The 25,231-nt window shown below is 36.0% G+C and overlaps 1 protein-coding gene across 1 annotated transcript in view; it reads left to right on the top strand.

Annotated features, from left to right (window-relative positions):
* Positions 1 to 25,231, top strand: part of GBE1 (glucan (1,4-alpha-), branching enzyme 1) — a 158,917-nt gene that overhangs the window by 65,731 nt on the left and 67,955 nt on the right. The window contains exons 6-7 of the mRNA XM_014947262.1: positions 1,167 to 1,257; positions 2,436 to 2,645. Coding sequence (XP_014802748.1) covers positions 1,167 to 1,257; positions 2,436 to 2,645 — 301 coding nt within the window. The remainder of the gene's footprint in view (positions 1 to 1,166; positions 1,258 to 2,435; positions 2,646 to 25,231) is intronic.

The raw sequence follows: 25,231 nt of genomic DNA, 5'->3' as shown, positions 1-25,231 counted from the left end.
TTAAGTCTTTTTAGTTTTTAGACATATTTTTAAGGGCTATTAGATTTGGGTTTGGAATGTCTTGCTTGTTAGGACAAGCTTAAAAACATCACTATTTAAGAATGCTAAGATATTAATAGTTTGTAGAAATATGTGCATGACAAATAGCAAAATAAATAGCAAGCAAATCGAATGAGATTAATTTGATGCTGTGTTGCTATTTACAAAAATGCTGTAAATAAGAATAAATTCAATGAGCCTGAATTACAAAATAGCAATGAATCTGACAAATTGCTGAGCTCGTACCAACTATCTTCTAATAACTCTTTTATAGCTGCGAAATCTAAAAACAAAACCAAGAACAATAAAAAAGAAACCAGTATCTTGTGTAAATGAAAGAATGAAGAGAAGATTTTGGTTAACACAAGTAAAGAGAAGTGGTGGTGAGAGTCTCAACAGACTGTAGATTAAACCTGAAAGTTGTCTTTTGCTGATAGTCCTCACTTGTGAGCTATCTGGGACATGTACTCACTGATATCAAAGGTAGCTTTAGTTAAGATGTGTGATAAGTCCTGTGGCTTCACCATTAGTTATGTTGTTTTCCCTTTAGATTTCCCTGTCTTAATATTGTGCTGAGATATCTTAGGTGATACATGAGACAGCATGTTGCTAACCCTTCTGTACTGCCTCTGTTCTTTAGTAACGTGGTTTTGTTCCAAGTTTACTTCTGTTTTCTCTTTTTTGAAATACTCTTGTAGAGGGGTAATGTAAACATTAAAGTTGGAAAAAAAAGGTTTTGAAGTGGTAAAAAAAAAGATTCTATAGAATGTAACATGTAATAACTGTAGCCAGTGACTACCAAGTGTCAAAAGTGAAGCAGAAGTTCTGTTAAACTAAGATTATATTTGCATATAATTTATTACTTTCTAAATCTGAGAGATTCAATGCCCCTAGTTACGTGTATATCACTTGAAAAATTTGACCATTCCATTTTTAATTGCAGATCGTGTAAGTATAAACTATTAGGTAGAATTAGCTTTTGAAAGAGACTGGATCTTTAGTGGTTAATCATGAGAGTTAGAAGCAGCTAAAGTGAGAGAAGACTGGAATTAATGTTACAGGTGTTGAGTCCTCTTAACTGTTCTTAAGGCAGGGGTTGGTTTGTTTTATTTCTTCTATTTTTATAGGATATAACTGTGTCCAGCTGATGGCTATCATGGAACATGCATACTATGCTAGTTTTGGTTATCAGGTCACAAGCTTCTTCGCAGCATCAAGGTAGGTTTAAGTACTCCAGCATCTTCTCTGTTCTTTTACCTTACCTTATGTCTGCAAGTGTATGTCTGCAAGTGTTTAATGGAAAGGGAAGGTAATGGCTTTTAGGTATTTGCTCTAGCTTCCTCTTAAATCTGAAGTCAGTGTGGCATAGTGATCAGCTGTTCTGTGAAACACTTTATGTAGGATACAAACAAAAAGGTTCTAAGTAACTTCAGCTGTCATAACATATTACAGCTAATCCAGCTTCAGCAGCCTTTATGTGTGGGCTTTGTGTTGTGGAATTCTTGGCAGTAACAAACACAATGTGTAAGTCATTCTTTTGATAAGCACAACTTGTATATACTACTTGTTACTAATAAACATGATTAAAATCATGGCTCTTTGTCCTGTGGGAACTTTTTCCCATGCTTGTAGCAGACTGTACTTAGATTTGAAGTCTAGGATGAAAATAGATTGAAAAAGTATTCAGGGAATTGTTAAGAAAATGATGATAAACCTGAATGTTGTGATTTTTTTGGGGTGTATTGTTGTGTGTTCTTGGTGGTTGGTTTTTTTTTTTTTTTTAAATCTTGATGAAGTTCACATGACAACCAGACTAAATTTAGATAGACAGGAAGTTTTAACTGGCTTAATTAGTTGAAAGAAAGGTGTGTTGGGACACAGGAGACAAAAATATTTATTTAAAAACATGTTGGAAAATAGTGTAGTACCTAAAACAAATAACTAAGCAGGACAGCAGCAGATAGTGTGTATTGGTGACTTTCATGAATGTACATTTGCTTTTGTAGTCATCATGGGTTACTTTATTCCAGTAATATAAATATATTCTTGTCTCTTACAAAGTAAGGAAGTGTTCAATATTAAACAGAAGCTTTAAGTTGTATCAGTTATCTTTTATACTGAATTTGATTTATTGACAGATTAAGAGAAGAATAAAATTTTGTAATTATTTCTGCAAAATGTTGCATGCATGATGTAATTTTATCATTAGAAATTGTTTAATTGCCAGTTTGTAATAAATGGCTACTAAAGAGGCTGAAAACATAACCTATACAAAACTGGAAACTAGGTGATGAAGAACTTCTGACTTTGATGTAGGTTTTATGAGTAATGTTCCATATTGCCAACTTAAGCTCAGATTGTATCACTCGTAACATGTTGCATTTTCATGCTCATAGCCGTTATGGAACTCCAGATGATCTGAAAGAAATGATTGATGTCGCTCACTCGATGGGCATCACTGTTCTGCTGGACGTTGTGCACAGCCATGCATCGAAAAACTCTGAAGATGGCCTCAACAAATTTGATGGTTCAGATTCTTGTTTCTTCCATTCTGGTCCTAAAGGAACTCATCAGCTCTGGGACAGCAGGCTCTTTGACTATGCAAAGTAAGTATAAATGTCACTTCAGGTGCATTAGTGGTAATGATTTCATACCAGTTCTAGTAAAATTATGCTATGCGCCAAACTGGAAAATTCATTTGTGTTGTTCAATAGATAGGATATTCTGAGCTTACTTTGCATTTAGCATTTAGTAAATGCTAATTCCGTTCTTTTGCTAAATACTTAATACCTAACACTAAATAATAATACTTAGGTCTAGTTATTCTTCTTTTATCTGTGACTACATATGTACATATTATATACCATGTGCATTGTATGTATTGTATTAAGTAGTTACATATTATATTTATTTTTATTTTAACATAGATTCAAATATTTTTGTATAGATACCTATTATATAGGAAATTATATTTGATTATACATCCATATATTATAAAATAGATTTGTATTTTCATATTGTATATTATATTGGTATATAATATATTGCATATATTATAGACAATGTATTATATTTGTATATATAAATTATTAATAAGAAAAGCTGAACAAAACTTGTAAGCTCTAGAAATTTGTCAAACTGTTAGATTGTTGAAATGTAGCAAAAGTTTTGCCCCTGGACAACTGACTCTGTTCCAAAGAACTTTCAGAGGTCAATCAACAGAAATACAGAGCAGGGATCACTTTCACAGATCACAGGCAGTTTTAGGGGCCCAGTTTGTGTATACTTAAGTAGTTTGTGTGTACTTAAGTAGTATAAATATACTGTGTCAAACCACGTACTAATGCCAGATGATGATTAGCATTTAATATTGTTTACTTTGTATTCTCTGAGGTATTGGAAGGGGATTTACCTTGTATGCTGAATATTTCAGTGGTTTAAATGGGAAACAGACACAAATGGCCAGCTTATTTCAGTTGTCTTCTCCCATTTTTTTCTCATGTTTTCATCCCTGAAACACCTTGATTCCTCCCTTTCCTTGTCTTTGATTCTACCCCTAAACATCCCACAATGTTTTGTGCAACCCCACAATCTCCTTAAAGCATTTCTTAATAAATTCTAAATGATGTCACCCACCTCATGGAATTTATCATGGAATACATGATAAATTTGTTTTTTCTCCCCCTTGAGATGCATGGTAATCTTGTTTGCCCTTCTTATGAATTACAAAGTTCTGTTTTAACCCTTTCAAGCTTACACTTCAGTGGTTTCTCTGGCTCATCACTCAGTGGCTGTAGAGTTTTGGTCTTTTGTTAATCTGTTAGTTGTTAGGGTTTGTGTGCTGCAAGTTCAATTTATTTTTTCCCCTGTATTTCTCCCTCATTTCATTGAATTGCCATTAGCTGGATATGCTTATGTTGCAAATGTCCTTAAACCGTGGATGAGAATTACGTACGTTCAGTTAATTGCCAAAAAAGATTTTTCTTGTACTCGTAGGCTGTATTCTTGAGGCTGACAGTTTCATAGTTTATGGGGGTTGTAACTGTTTAAGAAGGTCACTTTTGCAGAAGTAATGTTACACAGCATAGGTCAACTGGTTAATGGAAAGTCTTGCACAGTAACTCACAATTTCAATTAAACTGAGTGACCATTGTAATAAGTGACTTATGCACTGTGTTACTGAATAGGATGAGCTGTTCTTTATTTACTTTTTATTGGGGGCAATTTAACCGATGAATTCAGGGGACCTTTTTGAATTATGATTTTAATTATAACAAATGCATTTTAGTATGTCTAATAATAATTTCCTCTTTGAGTCATTTCCTATTAATCTTTAAATTCATATTCAAATTCTATTTCAGATAATCTTAAAGCTTTAATATCAATACAGTGATATTTCATGCCTTATTTCATTTTATGCTTATGTATAATCAACAAGTATGTGATAGCAACTTCTCTAGGGAGAAAATAAATTGAATGCAATTATGGACTTTTCTCTGTTCCAAGCAGAGGCAGGTTCTTATTGGGAGAGAAAGTGGTGCTGGTATTGAGTGTCATCCAAGGATTTGTAAATGAAGGAAACAGCAGGGTGCTTTCTAGGTGTCATCTGGCAATGTTAAGCATTTATTCAGAACTAAAGAACTTGCTATACAGGTCTGTTTGGTCAGTGATAGGTGCCTGTACTTATTGAGGAGGGATACGGTTGCATAATTACTTTTCGTTTATGTGATCGAAATGGATGTCAGACTGAATGCTGGAAAGGGTGAGGGGAAAGAGCTGTGAAGGGGAGAGAAGAGATTAGGAAATAGCAGTGATGAGAGAAATCTACTCCATGCTCTACTGATGAGTAAAAACAATGCTTTGAATGACTGAGGGTCCCTCATGTCATTCCCCATCCCCTGTCCTCCAGTGAAATGCAACAACAAATTTGGATTTCCTTTTTTAAACTTTTAGGGAAATGCCTCCTTCCCCTTTAAGCATAGGAAGCTGCAGTGAACTGGTTTGAGTCATTAAGGGCTTCTTTAGTCCTAAAATCTGTAATGCTAAATATTCTATGTGTTTTTATTGTAAAATTTTAAGGCTTAGAAGATACAGCAATCATATTTAGTCTAAATTGCTCAGAGCTCATTAAAAACTGGATTGGGTTTTTTTCCTCTTTTTTGTATGCAAAGGTCCCAAACAAAATCAGGAAAGAATTAAAAACTGACATTTCATTGAAAAGGTTTTGTGTTTTATCCATTTAGGCTTTATTGACATGCCTGCTAATTTCCATACCAGTAAAAGAGCAGTTCTAGTCTGAAAGAGGGGAGTACAAAAATCTGTGAGAGACTTGAGTCGCGTGCAGATGTTCAAAGTTTGCCGAAAATAAATGACACCAAACACAATCTATTAATGGTATACAGAAAAGCTTGCTTTCTGAGACAAATCTCTTCAGCTTGTACAGCTTTCTCTCCAGTACAGTGCTTGTACTAAATCCCTTTCCTTCTGTAGCAGGAAGAACTGTTAATTCTACAGGTACTTAAACATCAAATACAAAGACTGTTTAATTTACTTTGGAATTGAGAGAAACTAATTCTCTGCCGTGAAAGAGATTAAGAAGCAATTGCTTTATCAGTTTAGTCTGTCTACATTTTCTTTGAAAGCCAAGACGTAAGTAAATTTGTCTCACAGTATTTGCAAGATTATTCAGTTGTCTGGGAAAGGGGAATGTGAATACTTGCTATAACAGAAGGTGGCAAAAGATTTATATCCATGCAAAAAGAGGACTATATCCATGGTGTGTTTTAAATGCTATATTTTTAGTAATGTTCACGTTAAGTAGAGAGTAAATCCAAGAAAAGCAGTAGTAAAGCTGTTGAAAGTACAACCTGGGTGTTGTACCTCACACCGGAGTGCAACTTAAGAGAATGGTGTGTTTTGTATTGTGAACTTTGAGACAGCACTTAATAAGCAGTAGAATTATAATATAAATTATTTTTTTAATCCAGGTTTTACAAGTGTTTTACAAACAAAAAAAAACCTGATTCAGAAATAAATTTTCACTCTTTCCCCTCTAAAAATTGGAATGGGGCACTTTTTTCTCAAACACGTTAATTTGGTGAATCATCTTCTCTTTCGTTTCTGTCACTTCCTGGTTGTCCCTGTATTTGTCCCCTTGCCCCATCTCAGCAATCAACCCAAAAACCTGACCTGCAAAGCTTGAGTAAGGATTGCAGATCATAAAAATAAATATTTTCTAAAAAAACTACATTTATATCCTTTGTCTTGGTTCCTAGTAAAAGTGTGGCTTTCCTGTTGCTGAATTCATGAAAGGGAAATGCTGTAAGGGATGTCACAGGCTTTGGACCTCTAGTCTAGCTGGCACTGTCTGGGTAATTTTGTGGTAAATTAAATAGCTTGTCTCTATTGTGATCCTGTGTAAGATATCTCACTCAAAATACGTGTAAACACCCTCCCATCTTAAGTAAGGATTGTGCTTGTAATTAATTTAGCACGAGCTAAGTATAACAATTTTTCCTTTCTAAAATCATATTCAAAGATTATTCAGCTGCCAAGTTCATTAGAAATGATGCTGTAGACCCTGGAGACCAGGTGGGATCACAACTAGAGTGGTTGATTGTGTTTTGATTTAAATTCATTTCTCCACATAGCAAATGTGTCTAAAATACTAATCAGGCAAAACAATTTAAAAAGAATTGAGAACAACATATTACCTAGCAAAGATAAGCTGTTTCCTTTTTTCTTTTTCAAGCACTACATAATTAAAATGTGTAAATGATGCTTGCTTTCTAGGCTTATTGAGAGCTGAGAGTATTGTTTTGATTTTTAAGGCTCTGAATTCCATCTTTCTCATTAGGCTTTTTTAGATTGTACACTTGCTTAATCCAATTTCTAGGGACAATAGGTATAGCGATATATTTCTGTGAGCCTTTAAGAATATTGGTATATGTACAACTCGGCAGAAATCATGTGATGCCCCAAGTTTTGAGTTTGGTTTGTTTTTTGATACTGTGACCCTTTTTACCTGAGCACTTAGCTAAAATTTTAAGTTCTTCTTCAATCTAGGAGAAGAATTTGGCACAAGAGTCAGAGGTTGAATTGAGTTCTGGCTTTAATTACAAAGTTCTGCTTGCTTTGATGCAGAAGTATGATCAGTAAAAGATGTCCATTACAAGGTTCTGGGGCCAACTGACATTCCTGCCATCTCTTGTGAGGCCTTCTTTTCAGTGTGGGGTTTGTTGTTTGGGTTTTTTTTTCAGACTGGATTTTGTGTTTCTGTACTTTCATTCTTCTCTGAATGCACCAAATCATAACTGGTGGGAATACTTTGGCTTGTCCACCTAGAGGTTTTATCTTGTTTGTATTTGGCTTGTATTTGTATTTTGGCTTGTAAGTGCTATAAAGGAAGTTAAATTTACTTACTTAAATCATGTAATGGGAGAAATCACTTCTTTAGTCTTTTCTTCTTCCTTCAGTTTTATGAAGTCTCAAGTGATATAGATATATAGGTAGGGTTCAGAGTATAAACACTGTGTCCCACAAGCCACAATTTACATCAGGGCAACAGATGAGATGCTGGTCCCCTGCTGCCTACCCAGATGTTCTCTTTAGCTCAGTCTTCTGAACTGTTGGTGGAGCAGCTGATTGTAGCTTAGTGTGCCGCACTTTTTTCAGTTTTTCTTCAAGTGGGTTATAAACTACTATAGTTCAGAAACTGCTTTTAGCCCCATCATCAGTGCAGCAGAAATAGGGCAGCTGTCGGATGCCAAAGTGTGTTTTAGTTCTGGTTTAGGTGGGCAGTCTTTCAGCTGCCTTACTAGAGTGGTGCGCGTCACCTGAAGCTTCTCTTTCCTGTCCTGTGGCCCAGCATCATGCGGGTGTCTCAAGTGCTCTCTTGCATCTAAAATAGCACGATACATCTATGTTTGGATGCTGAGATGATGATGACCTATTCTGCCACCCTGTATTTAAATCCTGCATAGACTTCATGCTGTATTTTATGGTGGGGGCGGGGGGGAAAGTCTGCTGGTGGCAATAAATGCTAATTTACTTCATTTTGGAATCCAACTCCTTAAAGGCATGCTGATCTTCTAACATCTTCAGCAGCCCCTGTTAAGATCAGTATTTCATTTTTCCTTAAACATCTGTTTATCTGATATTTTTTTTCTTCTGATCAACAACCAATCTTTAGTTGCCACTAGTGTAATATTATTAGTAGGTGGAATGAAATAGGAAATACATCTTTCAGAGATTAGTGTTTGGTTAGTAGGGGTACCTGTCTGGCCTCATAATTCTCTTAACATAGTTGTCCAGAGAAATTTTTTGTGCTTAAGTAGCAGACAGTTCTATGTTGAGCTCTAAATATCTATGGAAGTGAACACTTGTTGCATTATGTGGGAGCCTCACCGTGATTTGTAACAGCTTTCAGAAAGGAATGTGTACACTTGCATCCTTAGCTTTCTAAATTGATGTAAGTTGATGCTTTTTGGAGTACTATAGCTTCAAAAATTACGGTTCCTTACCTTAATGTACTTAAGGAAAGTTGGCACGTCAGCATGACATACAAAATGCAGATATGTGTGTTCCTATCCATCTCAGGGTTGCTTTATTTATGTGGGTTTTACAGAGTGTGGAGCAGGTATACTTTACTGCAAACTATTACTTAGTAGTTAACATGCTCAAAGGATTGTTAAGATTTAAGAACTGCTAGTACACTCATAGCTTCTAGTTAAGACACCTGAAGAGTCTCTACTGGCCAGACAGGCATCGGACAGGTGGGAGAAAGGAGGCTGCCACTACTTATTGTAGCAGACCCTTGATGGTGCTGGGTTATCTTCTTCAGACTCCATAGTATTTTCTTTTACAATTTTGCAGATTTCTGTCTTTGTCCCTTTGCATCTTTGAGCTACTAACAAACCTGTCTTTGTCTGTAACTCTACTTTTCGTACCTTGCATAGCTTTAAAGACTTTGCAGCTTTCTTTCAATGAAGAAGTTTCTTTAAAAGTTTAAGCTATACAGGTTTTGGGACACAGTTGATCCCCCAGTCAGGAGGGGAGGGGAAAATTACTGAAGAATGAATGTATCCTATACACCTACAGTCTTGTAATTCAAGTCTTTTGTATCACGGAATCATGGAATTGTCAGAGTTGGAAGGGACCTCTAGACATCATCTGGTCCAACTCCCCTGCTAAGGCAGGAACCCCTAGCGCCCATTTCTCAGGACTGCATCCACGTGGGTCTTGAAGATCTCCAGAGAAGGGGACTCCATGACCTCCCTGGGCAGCCTGTTCCAGTGCTCCATCACCCTCACCGTAAAGAAGTTTTTTCTCATATTTGAATGGAACTTTCTATGTTCCAGCTTGAGCCTGTTGCCCCGTGTCCTATCACTGGAAACCACTGAAAAGAGGCCGGCTCCAACATCCTTCAACTCACCCTTTAGATACTTATAAATAAGATATCCCCTCAGTCTTCGCTTGTGTAGTCACTGAAGTGTCCTCTTCTGTAGCTTCTGAGGATTTACTCAGGTACAAGTGCCATTCTTCCAGCTGTGCTTATGCAGTAGTAATGACATCCAGTGGCAGGTCATGTTTATCATGAATCTGTATTCACTGGGGAGATACTTTGGCCATAATTCCAACTAGGTTAAAGGTAATGCAGTGACAGTTGTCAGTGAGCTTAGATTCTCAGTCATTTGGTTTCTTCAGCACATTGTTGATTGTAGGGTAATTATAGTAGGAACATGGATGTAAGTTGTTTCATGATGTAATTCCTTCAGCTATGCCATTTTTAATTCTTTTCCTGCCAGGCTTCCTTCACTAAATTTGTTCAGGAAAGCTCTGTGTTTAGAGATCCCTATAATATGCATTGGAATTGGATTTGGCTGGCAAAGATTGTTTTTTAATGACTGCTTCAAGAAGGCGCTGCTTGTGATGTAATAGCGAGATACTTTTATTTTTTTTTCCAGAGCTGAAAAATGGAATTATTTTGATTACAGTTTTATTTTAAAAAACTTCCCTGCATATGTCCTTGGCAATCTACTTCTAATAGACTGGACTTTGAGGGTGACTGTAAAGACAAAAAAGTACTTTATAAAACTTAAACCTTAAGGGCCTTCCATGACTCTGAAAATCCTTGTTTCTTTGTGTTTTCTCCTCCTTTTATTAATCATTGTGAATGTTAGCAAGTAAGCACTATCAAGTATGGGAACATAGAAGTTAATAATTTGCCTTTCTTGAAGGGAGTGAGTACTGAAAGCGTTGACAGAAGGGATGATAAATTGAAATTTACTGCAAGGTAATCAAAATGATTAAAGTAATAGTATGAAAAAAAAAAGTTCCAGCCATGAGCATATGAGTTATAGTATATGCAGTCTAGACATGCTGTAGAGTTGCTTTAATTTTTTAATTAAACATTCATCTGGAAACTTAATTGTTTTACTGCACTGTACTTAGATTGATATAACAGACTAGGAGGCTTTAAATCTACAGATGCTCTGAAACTCTTGAGCATCACCTAAGAATATGTGTAACTTTCCTTGAAGTTTACAGAACCTCCAACACAGCAATCACAGCTTTGTGTAAAGTTTCTGAAATGGAGCTGCACAAAAAGTGGTATAGTAATAAAACAATATATTGATACATGAAGAAAAGGCACACTAAAAAATTAAAGCAAATTGTTCTAAATTTTTTCAGGTAGTGTATTTTGAAATATAGAGGTCCACACTTGTAGCCAATTAAATTCAATCATGACTTGAATAGACACAGTCACTCTTACCTGAAGTTGATTATGGTATTTCAATAAAGACCTAAAATTAGGTGAGATTCAACACACTGCGGAGAGTCATTCCTCATCAGTCTAAATGCAATAATGATCTTGCATTTAGTAATCCACACTTAAATTGACAACTTTCACAGCATTCTTATGTGATTACTGCAGCACTTACGTGAGCAGTATCTGTTGTGAATAGAAGATTGTGCTGGGGAAAAGGGTGACAGTTGTATAAATTAGAGATGAGAGAGAGGTTCTGAAGAAAATCTACAAATTAAATGGGGAATGTTGACTTTCATCTTGTAGGGTTTCATCTAAAGGAGTTGTAGGTTGGAGGAAAACTAGGCGTGGTACCGTTCATGGTAGGGAAAGAAGATAGAATCATTAAGACAATTGTCACCTTTTTTTTTTCCTAATTCTAGTGTTTATATGTTGGATAACATACAGATCCACTCAATCCTTTTTTGGAAAGCTCATTGGAGAGAGAGAGAAAGAAAATTGGTAATAACAAGGGGCAAAACAATTAACGACTGTATCTTCAAAGTAGAAAAGGATAAAGTATGCATTTCCAAGAGTCAGTAGTATATTTATGGCCGACAGATCAGAAATGACCTGCAAATAGTCATGTTGATCTGTTATAGTACTTTGTTTTGAAAGGGGTGCTGTGTTGTCTTGAGGAATGCCATTTCATGGACGAGCAGGAAGACTAAGTTCCTGTCTCTAGAAGTTGACTGAAACTGAAGATAGAGGTCAACGCATCCAACGGAGCTGGCCAGGCTGCTGCTTTAGGTGGTAACTGTCTCCGTCCTACAGCTAGGAAACCAAATTGTTTCCTAGCTATAGCCACCGGCTGAGATTGTTTTACATGGGACTCTGTTGGTAGTTCTGTGCTAAAATTTAGCAAGGATGTATATGGACTTGCTCAGTTTTATATGCGTGTTCTCTTTAGGGTTATTTAAATGCCAAAATTACTTTGAAACAAATGTGCTATTGAGATAAATTTTATTAGAGTTCATACTTACAAAATTATTTGCGAAACTGCAAGGAAGATACAGAAACTGGTTCTACTGTGGCCACATTATAGTGGAAATGGATGGACTGGGAGTAGCTCTTGCTGTGTTTTTTTTTTTTCTTCTAGGTTCTGTTCTGGCTGATATTGTTACAGGGCAAGTCTGAAGAACTGAAACAGTGTATCATGTCAAATATGTCTTAATGAATGAGCAGAATTATTGTATGAAAAGCTCTACCCCTGGGAACAGAGTGAACTGTTCTAAATCACATTTGGAAATAGTTCGCCTTTTTTTTTAAAAAAACAACATATTACACTAAATTTGCTTGGCTATTTCTTCCATGCATTTGTTTTGGGCAGTTCCTTGTAAGGAATTAGCTTTATAGAGTTCTCTATAGTTTGCCATGAGAATTGCAATCAAATATATGTTTATCCTGGTTTCTTTCTGTATCCCTTCTTTGATAAGGAGGCTAACTCTTTACCCAATACTTTTATATATCTGTGTTGCAGAATCACAGAATTGTAGGGATTGGAAGGGACCTTGGTTCATGTAGAGCAGGCTGGGCAGGAACACATCCAGGCGAGTTTTGAATATCTCTGTAGAAGGAGACTCCACAACCTCTCTGGGCAGCCTGTTCCAGTGCTTAGTGCTGTTACTTTCAAAAATCCCTTGTAATCTGAAAAACGGTATAAAGCTATTTAGAAAAAAAAAAAATATTCATTGCCAGAGAGATGGCCATTATTCGTTTAGATATGGGTTTTTTTCCTAAGCTATTCTTCTACCATTAACTTAATGAATTTAGTAGGGAGTGAAGGAAATAAGTAAAAGTAATACACTGTGGACCTTACTTCTCTTGATTTCTTCAATCTGATTATAGTGCAGTAAGAGTCCTTTCAAATAGATATGTATGTACAAATGAACACAAGAATGAAAAAACCACACCCATATAATAAGTCACTCTATGCTGTCTAGTAATTTTCTTGTGTAGGAGACGTTTCAATCAATTTTAAACAAAGAGCTGAGAATGAAGTTCTTTGGAGAATTATTAAGTAAAAATATGGGGGGGTTGTGTATATGTAATGTTTTTAGCCACTGCACTAAGGCTATTTAAGTGAGTGTATATATCCAAGGGCTTCGTAGTCAAGAGGAGGATGCTCTTTTCTGTCCTTATTTTTATTCTGTCTGTGCTTTCTTTACATATCTTAAAGGAAAAGAGAATAAAGTAATGACTGTTGTCACTTTTCCAATTAAATAAACACATTAGATCACCTCTTCTTGTCTGGAGGGTAAACACCATAGAATTTGTTGCTTCTTGATGTGGACTGAAGCCGTGTTCCTTTCACCCTGTTAAAATGAGTGTGCAGCACAGCTAGAACCTAAGGCTTGTATCTTTAACCCACAAAGTTTCACAGATAAGCATAATTTACTGTTTTCTTTGGTGCTTTACAGTTATCAGCCTTTTTCAACCTTGCTGTTACTTAGTAAGATTTTATTAACGCTGTAGTACAACTTTGATTAGGGCATGAGATTTTTAGAACACACTTAACACAGGCATATTAGTATACCTAAGTTTTCTAAGACAGTTTTCTAATAGAGTAAGTAAAAGAGAAATTGGTGTCTTTTGAGGAAATAATCCATTCATTATTAGACCACAATTGGGAGTAAAATTATCTCTGAGGACTACTCAGTTGAGGTATTATTTATAGTCAGTGTTACATTTCCATACCTTGACCTTTTGCAAGAAGTTGGAGACAGTGCTAAATTCTTCCTTGCTTTCCCTCTCCTTTCTCCTACCGTTTTACCCTGAAGGAAAAACGAAAGGAAGAAAACACCTAAGTTTTTGTTTTGTTTATTATGATGCCACATTAGTCAGAATGGTAAATAATTAGAATAATATATAATTGTTCATACAAAGGAAACTTTTACATATGCTTCATTGCTTCGTGTACCAAGGCTGTCTAAAAGAATGACCTTTTGCGGCTATAAAAGTTTGGCACATAGCTGTGACTAAATACTTTTTACTCTAAGTTATGTACTGTAGAATTGATGACTTTCTTTTTTTAGTTTATTTAGCTTTAAATGGATGAAGTTTGGACATTCAGAAACAAGTTCTTAAAGCTGGTGCTTAAGGAAATAAATAGTGTAAGTTTTCAAATTGCTAAACAGGCAGTTGGTTTTATGGACAACAAGGATAGGTGAAATTCTTTTTTTTTTGTTCTTGAAATTTAGCTCTTCACAGTAGGTAACCTAGATGCTTTTTGTGTTCAAAGAACTGGTGAATCTGAGTAATCAAAATGCCAAACACTGGAGAAAAACAATAAAATCCCAAAAGATTTCCAGTGGGTTTTCTTCACCTGTCTTCTGCCTTGAGTATTTAGTGTTTATTACTTGAGATTTTTAGGCTTTTTTCACTACTCTGTAATCTGAAATTCTCTTCCCACAAAATGGAAATAAATATTTAAACTCATGAGGTTCAACAAGGCCAAGTGCAAGGTCCTGTCCCTCAGTTGAGCTAATCCCTAGTATTAGGACAGGCTAGGGGATTGAGTGAAGCCCTGAGAGAAGTCCACAAGGACACTGGTGGATGAAAAATTGGACATGAGCTGGCAATGACTTTATCATTCTAGTGTGCTTTCAGGCTGGAAAGCTAATGATATCCTGGGGTGCATCAAAAGAAGTGTGGCCAGCAGGTCAAGGGAGGTGATTCCTGCCACCTACTGCGCTCTTGTGAGACCCCACCTGGAGTACTGTGTCCAGCTCTGGGGTCCCCAGCACAAGACAGGACACATTGGAGTGGGTCCAGAGGAGGGCCACAAGAATGATCAGAGCACCTCTACAAAGCCAGGCTAAGAGACTTGGTGTTGTTTAGCCTAGGGAAGAGGGCGCTCTGGGGAGACTGTATTGTGGCCTTTCAATACTTAAAAGGAGCTTATAAGGAAGACTGAGAGAGACTTTTTACCAAGGCCTGTAGTGACAGGACAAGGGGCAATGGTCTTAAACTGGAAGAGGGTAGATACAAATTGAACATAACAATAACGAACATAAATTATGAACAGATTGCCAAGAGAAGTTGGTGGTTGCCTTGTTATTATAAGTGTTCAAGGTCAGATTGGATGGGCCTTTGAGCAACCTGGTCTTGTAAAAAATGTTTCAACTTCTATGGCAGGGGCGCTGCAACTACATGGTTTTTAAGGTCTCTTCCAACCCAAACCTTTTTGTAGTTCAGTGATTAATGTACAAGTTCTAGTGCATTAATTGGACATTTTCAGCCACATAACATGATTTTAAAACTATCAAAAATACTGTTGCCTTGTCTTGTGAGTTTCCACTTCTGTGTTGACTTGAAAATGCAAATGCAGTAGTCAAAGCTTTTTGGAGTGCCAGGAGTATTTTGTTTTTAAAAAGTTTTCCAATTTTGCAGTAGAGCATAATATATATATTTTTTGTATATTGTATCTAATATAAGGACACTGATTATTCTGACTGTGAATATTTTCAAGATACTATCTGATTTTTCCATTTCACAATTTAATTTCAGTGGATTAGTGGGAGGACGGCATGATATTTTGGCACAGCATTTTTCCCACGTCTTTGGAACTTAAAAATATAGAAAGATACTATGTATGTTAAAATATGTTCAGGTCACAAAAGGTTTAAAATAGGTGCATAATTTTTTAAAAATAGAACAATAGATAAAGTATAGTGGTGAATCAATACAAAAATTACTTTGTAGCTATTTTTGTCAGAGACAGTTTAAATAATTGCTACATATTATATACTAAAAAAAGTTATGGTAACAATCTATTGCAAATGTGCTTATTGTTCTTGTCTTAATATTAATGAAGTACAAATTAGACAGTTGAAACAATAGTGTCTAGCCAGAAATTGAGATAATCTAAGTATCTTTGAATATAAATGTGTTTTTTCAGTTCTCTTACATAAAAAAGTATTTATGAAACATACAGAAAGCAGTACATTTGCGAGTTCTTAACTCTATTGACACAGTGTAAGATGAACTAATATCTTTAATTGCATTCCTGAAGAACATAACTTTAAAAAATGCAAGAAATAGAGAAATACTGTGCTCTGCTTAAGAATGGATTCCTATTTAGTATGAACCCTGTACTTCAGGTCTCCTGTGCTGTTCTGTGCAAATGCACTAGCTTCGCATTCTGTGCTTGCTGAAAGTTAATAGGGACTGATGCGTGCATAAATCGGTTTTGCCAAATCACTGCTTACCTCTGCAGTCATTTCCTGAATCTCATGCTAGGGATGAGATGAGACAGTCTTCAGTCTGTCTGAGACTTCCACTGGAATTCTTCTTTTTCTGTGAATGTAGAGATTCATTGTACAAACTTTTTTGCCCTTCATGCTGTCTGTCACGTAACTGAGCAGTGCCGGAAATAACATTTTGGACTGTATCCAGAGCAATTGTTTATGCTGAGGATAAAATCTGGAAGTGTGAGAGGAAGTAATCTAAGCTTTGTATTAGCTAATATTAGTATAAAGAGTGAACTTTATACCCTCTGCTTTCCCCAGGGAGGAAATTAGTAAATTACCATTCAGGACATGGAGTCAGAAGCCTCCTGTAATGTCTGTACTGTATGATGACTGATAATTAATCCTACGGATCTTAAACTTTTTGTCTCCTTTTACAGATTTTGCATTGCTGCCGACATTGCTGCTTTCCTTCCAGGAAAGGAAGGATAGACTTTTGGTCACTATAACAGAGACAGGCAACTGAGACCTCTGGCTTCTCAGAGACTAAAGTAGAAGGATATTCAGATAATAGCATCTGCAAAGTAGATGTCCTAGGGTGGTAAAATTCAAGAGTATGCCCCTTCACATACAGGCTTCTGTATGTGGTAATAACTATTTCTTTTGAGGTTGGTTTTGCTATGCAAAAATTAAAAAAAAAAAAAAAAAGTAGCTGAACAATTCATTGCTTGAGGATTAGTGCTTTGATTTTGGATTTTCAAGGTAAATACCTTTTTTTAATTTTTTTTTTCTTTTAAATAGTTTATCTGCAGTAGCATATGGACATTGAATGGTAGATTGGTAAGGTTTTGTTAGTGCGTTCTCGTATGTATGAACTTGAGTCTTGCTGTTACCACCATAGCAACTATGGTTCCCTGTCATCTGCACACAGAAAAGAGCTCTTAACTTTTTGAAAACCAGATATTTGTTGTTATGTTTATATTAATGCTGGAATTTTCTCAAGCGCAGAGGCCTGGCCATCTTGCTTCAACTTATTTAATGATTTTCCTTGGGAGTTTTCAAAATGTTTTTTTATGAAGAATTTTATTGCTTTGCATCTTGAATTTCTGTTGCTATTCATTAGCGTTAGAAAACCCAAAATATCCACCTGAATTCAAATGAAAACCATCTACATTTTCATCTGGAAAGTACAGGCATAATACTAATGCTTTAAATATTTTTGTGTGTGTGCACGTTTTGAGGCTGGTATTCTTAAAATTTGTGTTCATGACCAGCAAAGAGAAAGACTCGTGCTTTATCAGCTGTAGCTTTGGTTTCTGCATGTTTGAGGGAGGAATCACACAAAATCCTACCTTGATTTGGGTGGAGGCCACAATAGCATTTCTTAGCTGTGGCTAAACTAAATGGTTACAGGAGACAGACGTATTTCTGTTTAGTTCTTCAGACAGAAGGCTAGGAGCAGTTAGGTAGGAGACATTGAGGGAAAGGCAGCAAACCAGACTCTTCTTCAGTGTCCCTTTTAAATCACTTGTGTGAGTCTCAGTTTGGGAAACAAAATTTTAACGTAATAAATGAAATTAGATTTATAGAAAACACTGTTTCAGGCTTTTAGCAATATGGTTTTGAGAAAACAGAACTTGAAGTTTACAATTTGCCAGGTATTTAATGTTTTGTCATTGCTAATGGAATGAACTGATTGAGGTTGTAATTTTGGTTTCCTATATAGACAACGTAGAAAGTCAAGGATAATTGTTTTCTATTACATGTGTATATAATAGCATACTATTTCAGGGGAGAAAAAAGAACACCTGACAACATAGTTAAGTATCTCTTGAAGTTGTTTTATTTACTGGTTCCCTCCTTAATTCTGATGCTGTTTTCTGGTGAAAGTTGTGGATAATGGTCTGTTTAAGATCACGAGTCTCCTGATGAGTAATAGTTGGCTATTTCCACCCTACGCTTAGACTTAATCAAACCCAGTGTTCAAGAGTAAACTACTCTGAAATGTTTGAGATCGGAGTTCGATTATGGAAGTCACAAACTGCATTAAATTGTATGCAAAATCCTGATGATACGTTTTAAGAATATTTAGATTTGGTTGCATGTTGCAGAACAACAAATTCTGTTTCATTGATTGGTTGATTGTGTCACTAAACAAATTTAATACTCACTAAAAGGTTTATTTCCGCTTAAAAGAATTTTAAATGTTGTCAAATATTTTTATTTTATTACTATATACTTGGGTAGAACATGAGTGGTATAAGTGCTGAAATTATCCAAATTGTAGCTGAAATCATGTATCAGCACTTTAAAGGGTTTTCTAATTTTTAGTTTTGAAACATTCTCTATTTTAAAAAGTGTGTCCTGGAGACTCTGTTAAATCTGCAGGTAATTGTCTTCAGTACCTTTTTTTTTTTTTTTTCCTGTTTGCTTAAGGAAGCCCTCTGAGCAAAAAGCATCAAGAATATTATTAAATTTCATTACAGTAAGTACATATCTGCACTGCCTCCAAGGCTGTTTTTATATTCACATTTTGCAGGACATAACCTTTACTGGTTAATACTTGAGTTATTGATTCCATTTTTATGGCAAATAACAATGTTTTATTTGATATTATTTAGTTTACTCCTATCAGGTATAGATAGGACTAGCCTGAAAATTTTAAGTCTAGGACATTGTGCTGCTTAGTATATATAATAAACCTATGTATATTCCATAGTTCCTTTGAGGAGAAAATTTGCCTGTGTGTGCAAATGACATTTCAGTAAAGTCGTGTGAATGTATTCATTAACATGTTTAATTCATTGGCAAAATACAGTAGAGATAGTTAATGCAGAATTAACCTGTTAAATTAAAATAATGGATCTTTCCAAAACATTGATCCAACTTCTAAGCACTTGAAAATGTATAAATTCGGAGGAGAAAATGACTTCCTGACCCATGCATCAGAATCTTGCTTGCCAAAAATAATTTGCCTTTTCATGTGCAAAGCTTGATAGCAGTTTTCACACAGCTGTAACATATTCTTGGTGTGTTGCATGTGTCTGTGTGTACAGTGGGTATAGCTTCTCTGATCTGGAATTAGATGGGCAGACAATCAATATTTGGTATAGTTACCCTCTATCATCTTTTTTTTTTTCCTAGACAAAATGTTAGACTATCCATTACTTAGCACATATTCAGTCGCCCTAATTTAACTGGGTATTGTATTGTCTGTGCCAATAGCTCCTGAAGGACCTTACTGTATAGTTCTTCTTTGTGCCAACAGATGAAGGAGAATTTTGAGGGGCAAAAGAAAAAATAAATATTTTCTTAAAGACTTCAGAACTACTGCTGGTGCTTGAATAAAGGATATGCCTAGTTCTGAAAAATCATTTTCCTAAGTAATTACTGGATATGAATCAAATCTAATATTTAGTATTTCATATTTATTTACTTTTTTCAAGATATCAATGTTTCTCACAAAAATCATGATATAATAACCATTTCTGCTTATTAGACTTTTTTTACATATAAATATACACATATATTTGTCAGTGGCTTCTGTAGAATTGTTTTCCCCATGAAAAGGGTAGAATAGAAATAGCCATGCAATCCTGTGTGCAGTTAATTTACCAGTACTGACTTTTATGTTGCCTGATAGAAACTGGTATGGTTTAGTTTGTGAAAGGACTGTGGATCTTCACAGAAGAAACGCTTCCAAATTTGAAAATAATCCTTCTTTCACTTTTGACTTCTAATAACTTTTTCATAATACAACTTGAATAATTAAGCACTGTTTTCCTGAAGACTGGCCTTCAAATTCTGAAATACTTCTGAGCTTTTCCATTTCAATGGAGGGAATGGGATGTTACCGCTTAAAGTGTTATCTTCTGCAGCAAGTATTGATAAAAGTATCCATTATTTTTAACTGTTACAGAAGCCTTTTATTCTTTCAGTGACTTACTTGATATGGTCTTGTAATAATGTAATATCATTGCCTTTCTAATCACGATGGCATAAATAAATCCTTTGTTCTTGTGGCTAAGAATAAAATTTCTTCCTGGATTTGGATGTGCTCGGGTTACATGTTTGCTATTCATTTAATCTTAAAAATGCAAGATTCCGTTGTTCCTCCAGTATAGTTTTCTAAATAATGGAGGGTCTCAATCCTCTTAATTTTTACTGCTCATAACAGTGAAGTCATCTATTGGGGTATATTTTTGGCATTTTTGCCTCTTACACAGTCCAACTTAATGGAATAATGTCCTGTGAAAATATAGAAAGCTTTTTTTCCTATCAATCCTTTCCAAAAATTTGTATCCTTCTGTAAAGATGCTCAAATCATCTGAGAGCCAGTGGCTGTGGTGTCTTTCATTCCTGTAGCCATCTGTTTCTCATTGTACTTTGATATGATTCTTTCTATGATTGACAGGCATTTAGTAGTTGTGAGAAGTACATGCCTGAAAACTGTTGTGTTCAAGATGCCCTGATACATGCTGGAATATGGAAAGATAGAATCTTGACTTCTTTAAATACATGACTGGCTTGCCCACATCTGGTAATGTTTGCATCTACCTTCTCCTGTCTATTTTCTTGGAAAACTGAGAGTTTGCTTACCCTAATAGCAAGCATTAGGAAACTTCACCCTTCTGGGAATCAACTGCGTAATGGCAACTGATCTAGGTGGGAAAGCTGCTTGAGCAGTTAATCAGAAGTTCAGCTCCTACTGCAAAAACTGGTATCAGAGACTATTACTAGCTTTAAGCACCCTTTTTGTTGAAAACAAAAGTGAAGCAAAAAGCCCTGACCTTTCGCGTTTCTGTGCAGAGGGATCAGTACTTCCCAGTGGAAATTGCTGTCTGGCGTAGTGATGCCAGTCGCTACATATCTGAAGGTTCTGTAGACATTGATCTGAGCAAGTGCTGTGTTTTGCTGTCACTGCTGCTCTTCTCACAGCTGGTAGACTTAATGTTGGGATTGATACTCAAATACCTAACCAGAAACAGACGGAGAGGGACTGTTAATAGGTCACATCCACTTTATGTGACACTTTGTCACCTTACTGTGACAAGATAAATTAGGAATGACATGCCTACCTGTAGGTCTTTGCTTTCCGTTCATTAGGGCTGGTTAGCATTTTTTTTTCATTGTCCCTTCAGGTAGCAAAATATTCCCAAGGGCCACATTATTGTCTGTGAATACAGGGAACTTTTATACTAAAGTTTTTCACAATTACAAGGTTATACTGAGACCCCATCCTTATTACTGATCTGGTGTTTCAGACTTCCATAAGGGCTGCATCCCCTCCTGGCTTCAGGTTAGACTGTGTACTTCAGACCCGTTCAGAACACATGCTGTGTTCTGGTGGAGACCTCTGCCCTTTGAGATTCAGTAGGAAGGTGATTATCTAGGACCAGACACAAATAGGTTAATTTTTGGGAAGTCAGGGAATCTAGCACTGCTTCATAGGAATGTTGTCCCTGTACCTCCAGAGGTTAAGAATGGTATGCTTTCACAAATCCCTTTTAGTATTAAGCAAATGAGAAAAGCCTGTTTTTTCTCATTTGAGATGTGTAGTGTTGTTCTTTATTCAGTTCCTTCTAGTTCAGATTTTTTTGATGTGACCGTAATGTAGACCTGTCTTCCCTTAGTGATGCCAGAGTACTATTCAGTCATATATGAACCTGAGCAGGCAAATGATTTTGAAGTTTCTATTGCATAACAATTACAGTTTGTCAAAACCTTTCCTCTGCTGGTGGTGACCTATGTGTATTCTTCAGTTCTGGGTCCTCTGTTCTGTGGCTGGGTCCCAAGAGCTTGCAATGCCAATCAAGATTTCTGAAGTGAGGACTTTTTGTTAGCTGTAAGGAGAATTGTCCATGAAATTTGTAGACTGAGCTATCTAATTGGTGGTTTAAACTTTTTTAATGCTTTCAGTGTCATACTGGACTTTAAAGAAAGATGAAACTCAGAGATCTGTAATGTACCATTACTTGTGTTATTTAATGCTTTTTATTTGAAATGTCATTTAAAAGATAAAGCTGCTTTGCAGACCAAATATCAAGGTTACCAGTCTTTTCCTTGGCATTGTCAACATCTTTGCTGTATCTTAGTATATAAATTGTCTGCTTTCAGCGTTACAAATTCTATACAGGTAGCAAAGCAAACATAGTTAGTAAAGTGAAGAAAAAGGTCACGGTATGGATCCATTTCTCTTTAAAACAAGTAAAACCTCACAATGCAGAGAACAGAGGTAAAGTGATAAACGTAAGCAGTAAGTGGGGAAGGAGAAGACAGTGGGGTAGTAATTATGATATTTGATAAATTTGAGAAAGCTCGGGGAGCTAGACCTAAAGCTAAGATTTATTTTAATTCAGAGGTGTCAGGGGGGGAAAAAGTGACACTCTTTATCATTGATATGGCTGAAAGAGATACAGATAATTCTTTAATGATGCAAGCTCCCTGTTACAGAAGTCTTGAGCCAGTAGCAGTGGAAGACTTAGAGAATTGGGACCTATCCCCGTTAGCTCACCCAGGAAAGTGTGGTTATAATCCATGGAGTACGAGTAACATCTTTCCAAGCTTTGTGTGAGTACTGCTATTGAAAGTATTAATTTCAAGCTTCATCCAAGAAGTAGAGACCTTACAACTTATGCATCTGGGCTGTAGGTTCTTTCTTGGCCCCCAGATCACTTTTAAGTGCAACAGCTTGAACTGCTTGATCAAAGGGATTGTCATTTGAGTTGGTGAGGGTGTGCCCAAAAATACTGTGGCACTGTGGAGAGTAGTTCAAGAGTGCTACAAGGCTTGCAGCCATTCTGAAAACTTTTACTAGCTAAATTCTCCTGCAGCTGAAAGTTGGAGTGGAGAGAAAACTCTCTCCTCAGGATCTTTGTCAGTTGTCTTCTGTTTATTTTAAAATACTTTTAAAATTCCAGTGTGTGTTAAACTGAAAGCTTTAGTCTACTGTAACTTCTCACCTAGTGATATTTGTGCCACTACTATTAATTAGTATTGCTTGTTTTTAGAATAAGCTTTTTCCTTAAAAGTCATTTTGTGTCCAAATGTTAACTTTGAAATGTAAGATTAATATTGTTGAAATAGAATGGCTTATTTATTTTCATGCACTTTCAGAAATCCTAAGTCTAGAAAACATAGCTCTCTACAGTAGTGCCTCTGTGGTTTTTACTGTGGGGGAAGTAAGCTAATTCACTGCTGCTCTGCCTTTTTGGGATTGATACAAGGGAAGTGACATGTTGCTGCTGACCCTTTCTGCCCACAGATTATTGTACGCCCCAGGAGGATAGCTCTCTATTGTGTTTGTTGTCTGGACAGTTCATTTTGGAGGCATAATGCAGCTTGAATTACTGAGCAAAAGCTCTTTTGATTTGTTAACGACTGTATCGCCTTCTATTGAATGACATCGATGTGTATGTTCCCATAGAGAGGCGGCCAGTCTAATTAGGAGTGCAGGTATTGAAAGCAGTCTAGCAGTGTGTCAGGATTGTGCCTTGGCTAAAAAGCAGGCACCTGCCACACTGCTTCAACTGGTGGCTAGAGGGGACTTGGGGTCTTGCCAACGATATTTCATAGAGGACAGTGAGGAATCACTTCTCCATGTAAATGAAGGAGGTTGAAGTACAGATAGTTTATTTTTTTTTTTTGTTCTTGTTTTTTTCCCCAAATAGAATAAGACTGGTTACCCTTTTGTATCACTCTGATCAAAGTGCCTCTAAGTAAGAGGCAAGCTGGTGTATGACGGTTAACAGCAGGGGTGGGGGGCAGAGCATCTCTGTGTCACATCTGGGGTGTACTATGCATGTTGAGTACACAGAATAACTTCATCAGGTTTACTGAAAGTTAGCATTATCAGACTGATTGACAGTTTCTCTGTTTAGTAATCCATTGGTGGAATTTAAGCCAATCAGCTGTTGAAATGCTTGGGTGAAAAGTAATATTTTAGCAAGTCAGTACTATTATGTGTGAAGTTAATTAAACATTAGGAATTGAAAACAGTTAAATAATCATAAAAGTCTAGATTCTTATAAGGTCAGCAATTCCATATGTTTTCTATAATACATAATAATAAATGCAGTTTATGAGTGTCAACATTAATGTGGTTCAAGAATTGCAGCTTCAAACTGTTTTAGGTACAGCCAATATTATTTTTTTGTCTGCAGTGACAAAATTAACTGGTCTAAATGCATTACTTGCTTGCATCTAAATATTTCATGTTCATCATGGATTGGGAATTAGGATTCTTATGGTGAATCATTATTTTGCTTTTTGATTAGTACAGCAGGAAAAAAGGTAAATAATGAGTGTGACTTGTAAGCAATTTCACAGGCTTTTTGCTGACCTGGTATAGGAAAGTTGTTAAATTTCTTATCACCTTGTGAAACCAGGTCATCTAGCTAGATATGCTCATTTCGCTACTTCAACCAAGAAATCTGTTTTTAATGTGTGAGCTACTGGCCCTAAGGGGAAGAAAAAAACAGCAGGACTTCTCTGCGAAGACCTTCTTTGTTTTGAATGATGTCTGAGTGAATTCTGAATTATTTAAATTTCTTACAGTGTAAATAATTCTTTTCCTAATTATAATACTGCATATATTTTCCTCTCTTAGATCATGCATGCGATGAAACAACTTTCTCAATTTTATGGTATGCGAAAGCGTGAGAGACTGTTAGGATATAATTTAAGATATGGCTTTTGCCCAAAAGAAATTACATTCCTAATGAATGCTATCCTGTTTCTTAATGAATGCTATCCTGTAAAACTGCAAGAATGTACTTCTTTTAGAAATGTTCCTGAGTTATTGCTTATATGGTGGATGTATTTCAATTATGCTATGATTTTGGCCTCTACTGGCATTCTGCAAAGTTATTTGGTACTGCTTTCTACATCTATTTCTAATGCTGCTGCTCCCGTAAACAAATTGACGTGGATGAAATCATTAACCTCTGTATGATTAGTGTGATTTGTATGTTTCAAGAAAGCCTCTTGTTCTAGCTCATGTTTTGGAGCTGTGTAGTTACCTCTAAAAGTCAGTATAATGCTACTATTTGATGTCATTCCAAGAAATTATACAAAACCTGAATTTTTTCAAGTTTAGACTAGTTGGAGTTAATATGTTTGTTTGCTGATTTTTTTATTTACAATCTTCTTTCCCATATGCAATCAGATGGTTGGAAAACATCTGCTGCTTCTACTC

The sequence above is a fragment of the Calidris pugnax genome, unplaced genomic scaffold (assembly GCF_001431845.1).
Source record: "Calidris pugnax isolate Ruff unplaced genomic scaffold, ASM143184v1 scaffold95, whole genome shotgun sequence".
In the NCBI taxonomy this organism is placed as follows: domain Eukaryota; kingdom Metazoa; phylum Chordata; class Aves; order Charadriiformes; family Scolopacidae; genus Calidris; species Calidris pugnax.
This window is presented reverse-complemented; position numbering and strand designations above follow the sequence as displayed.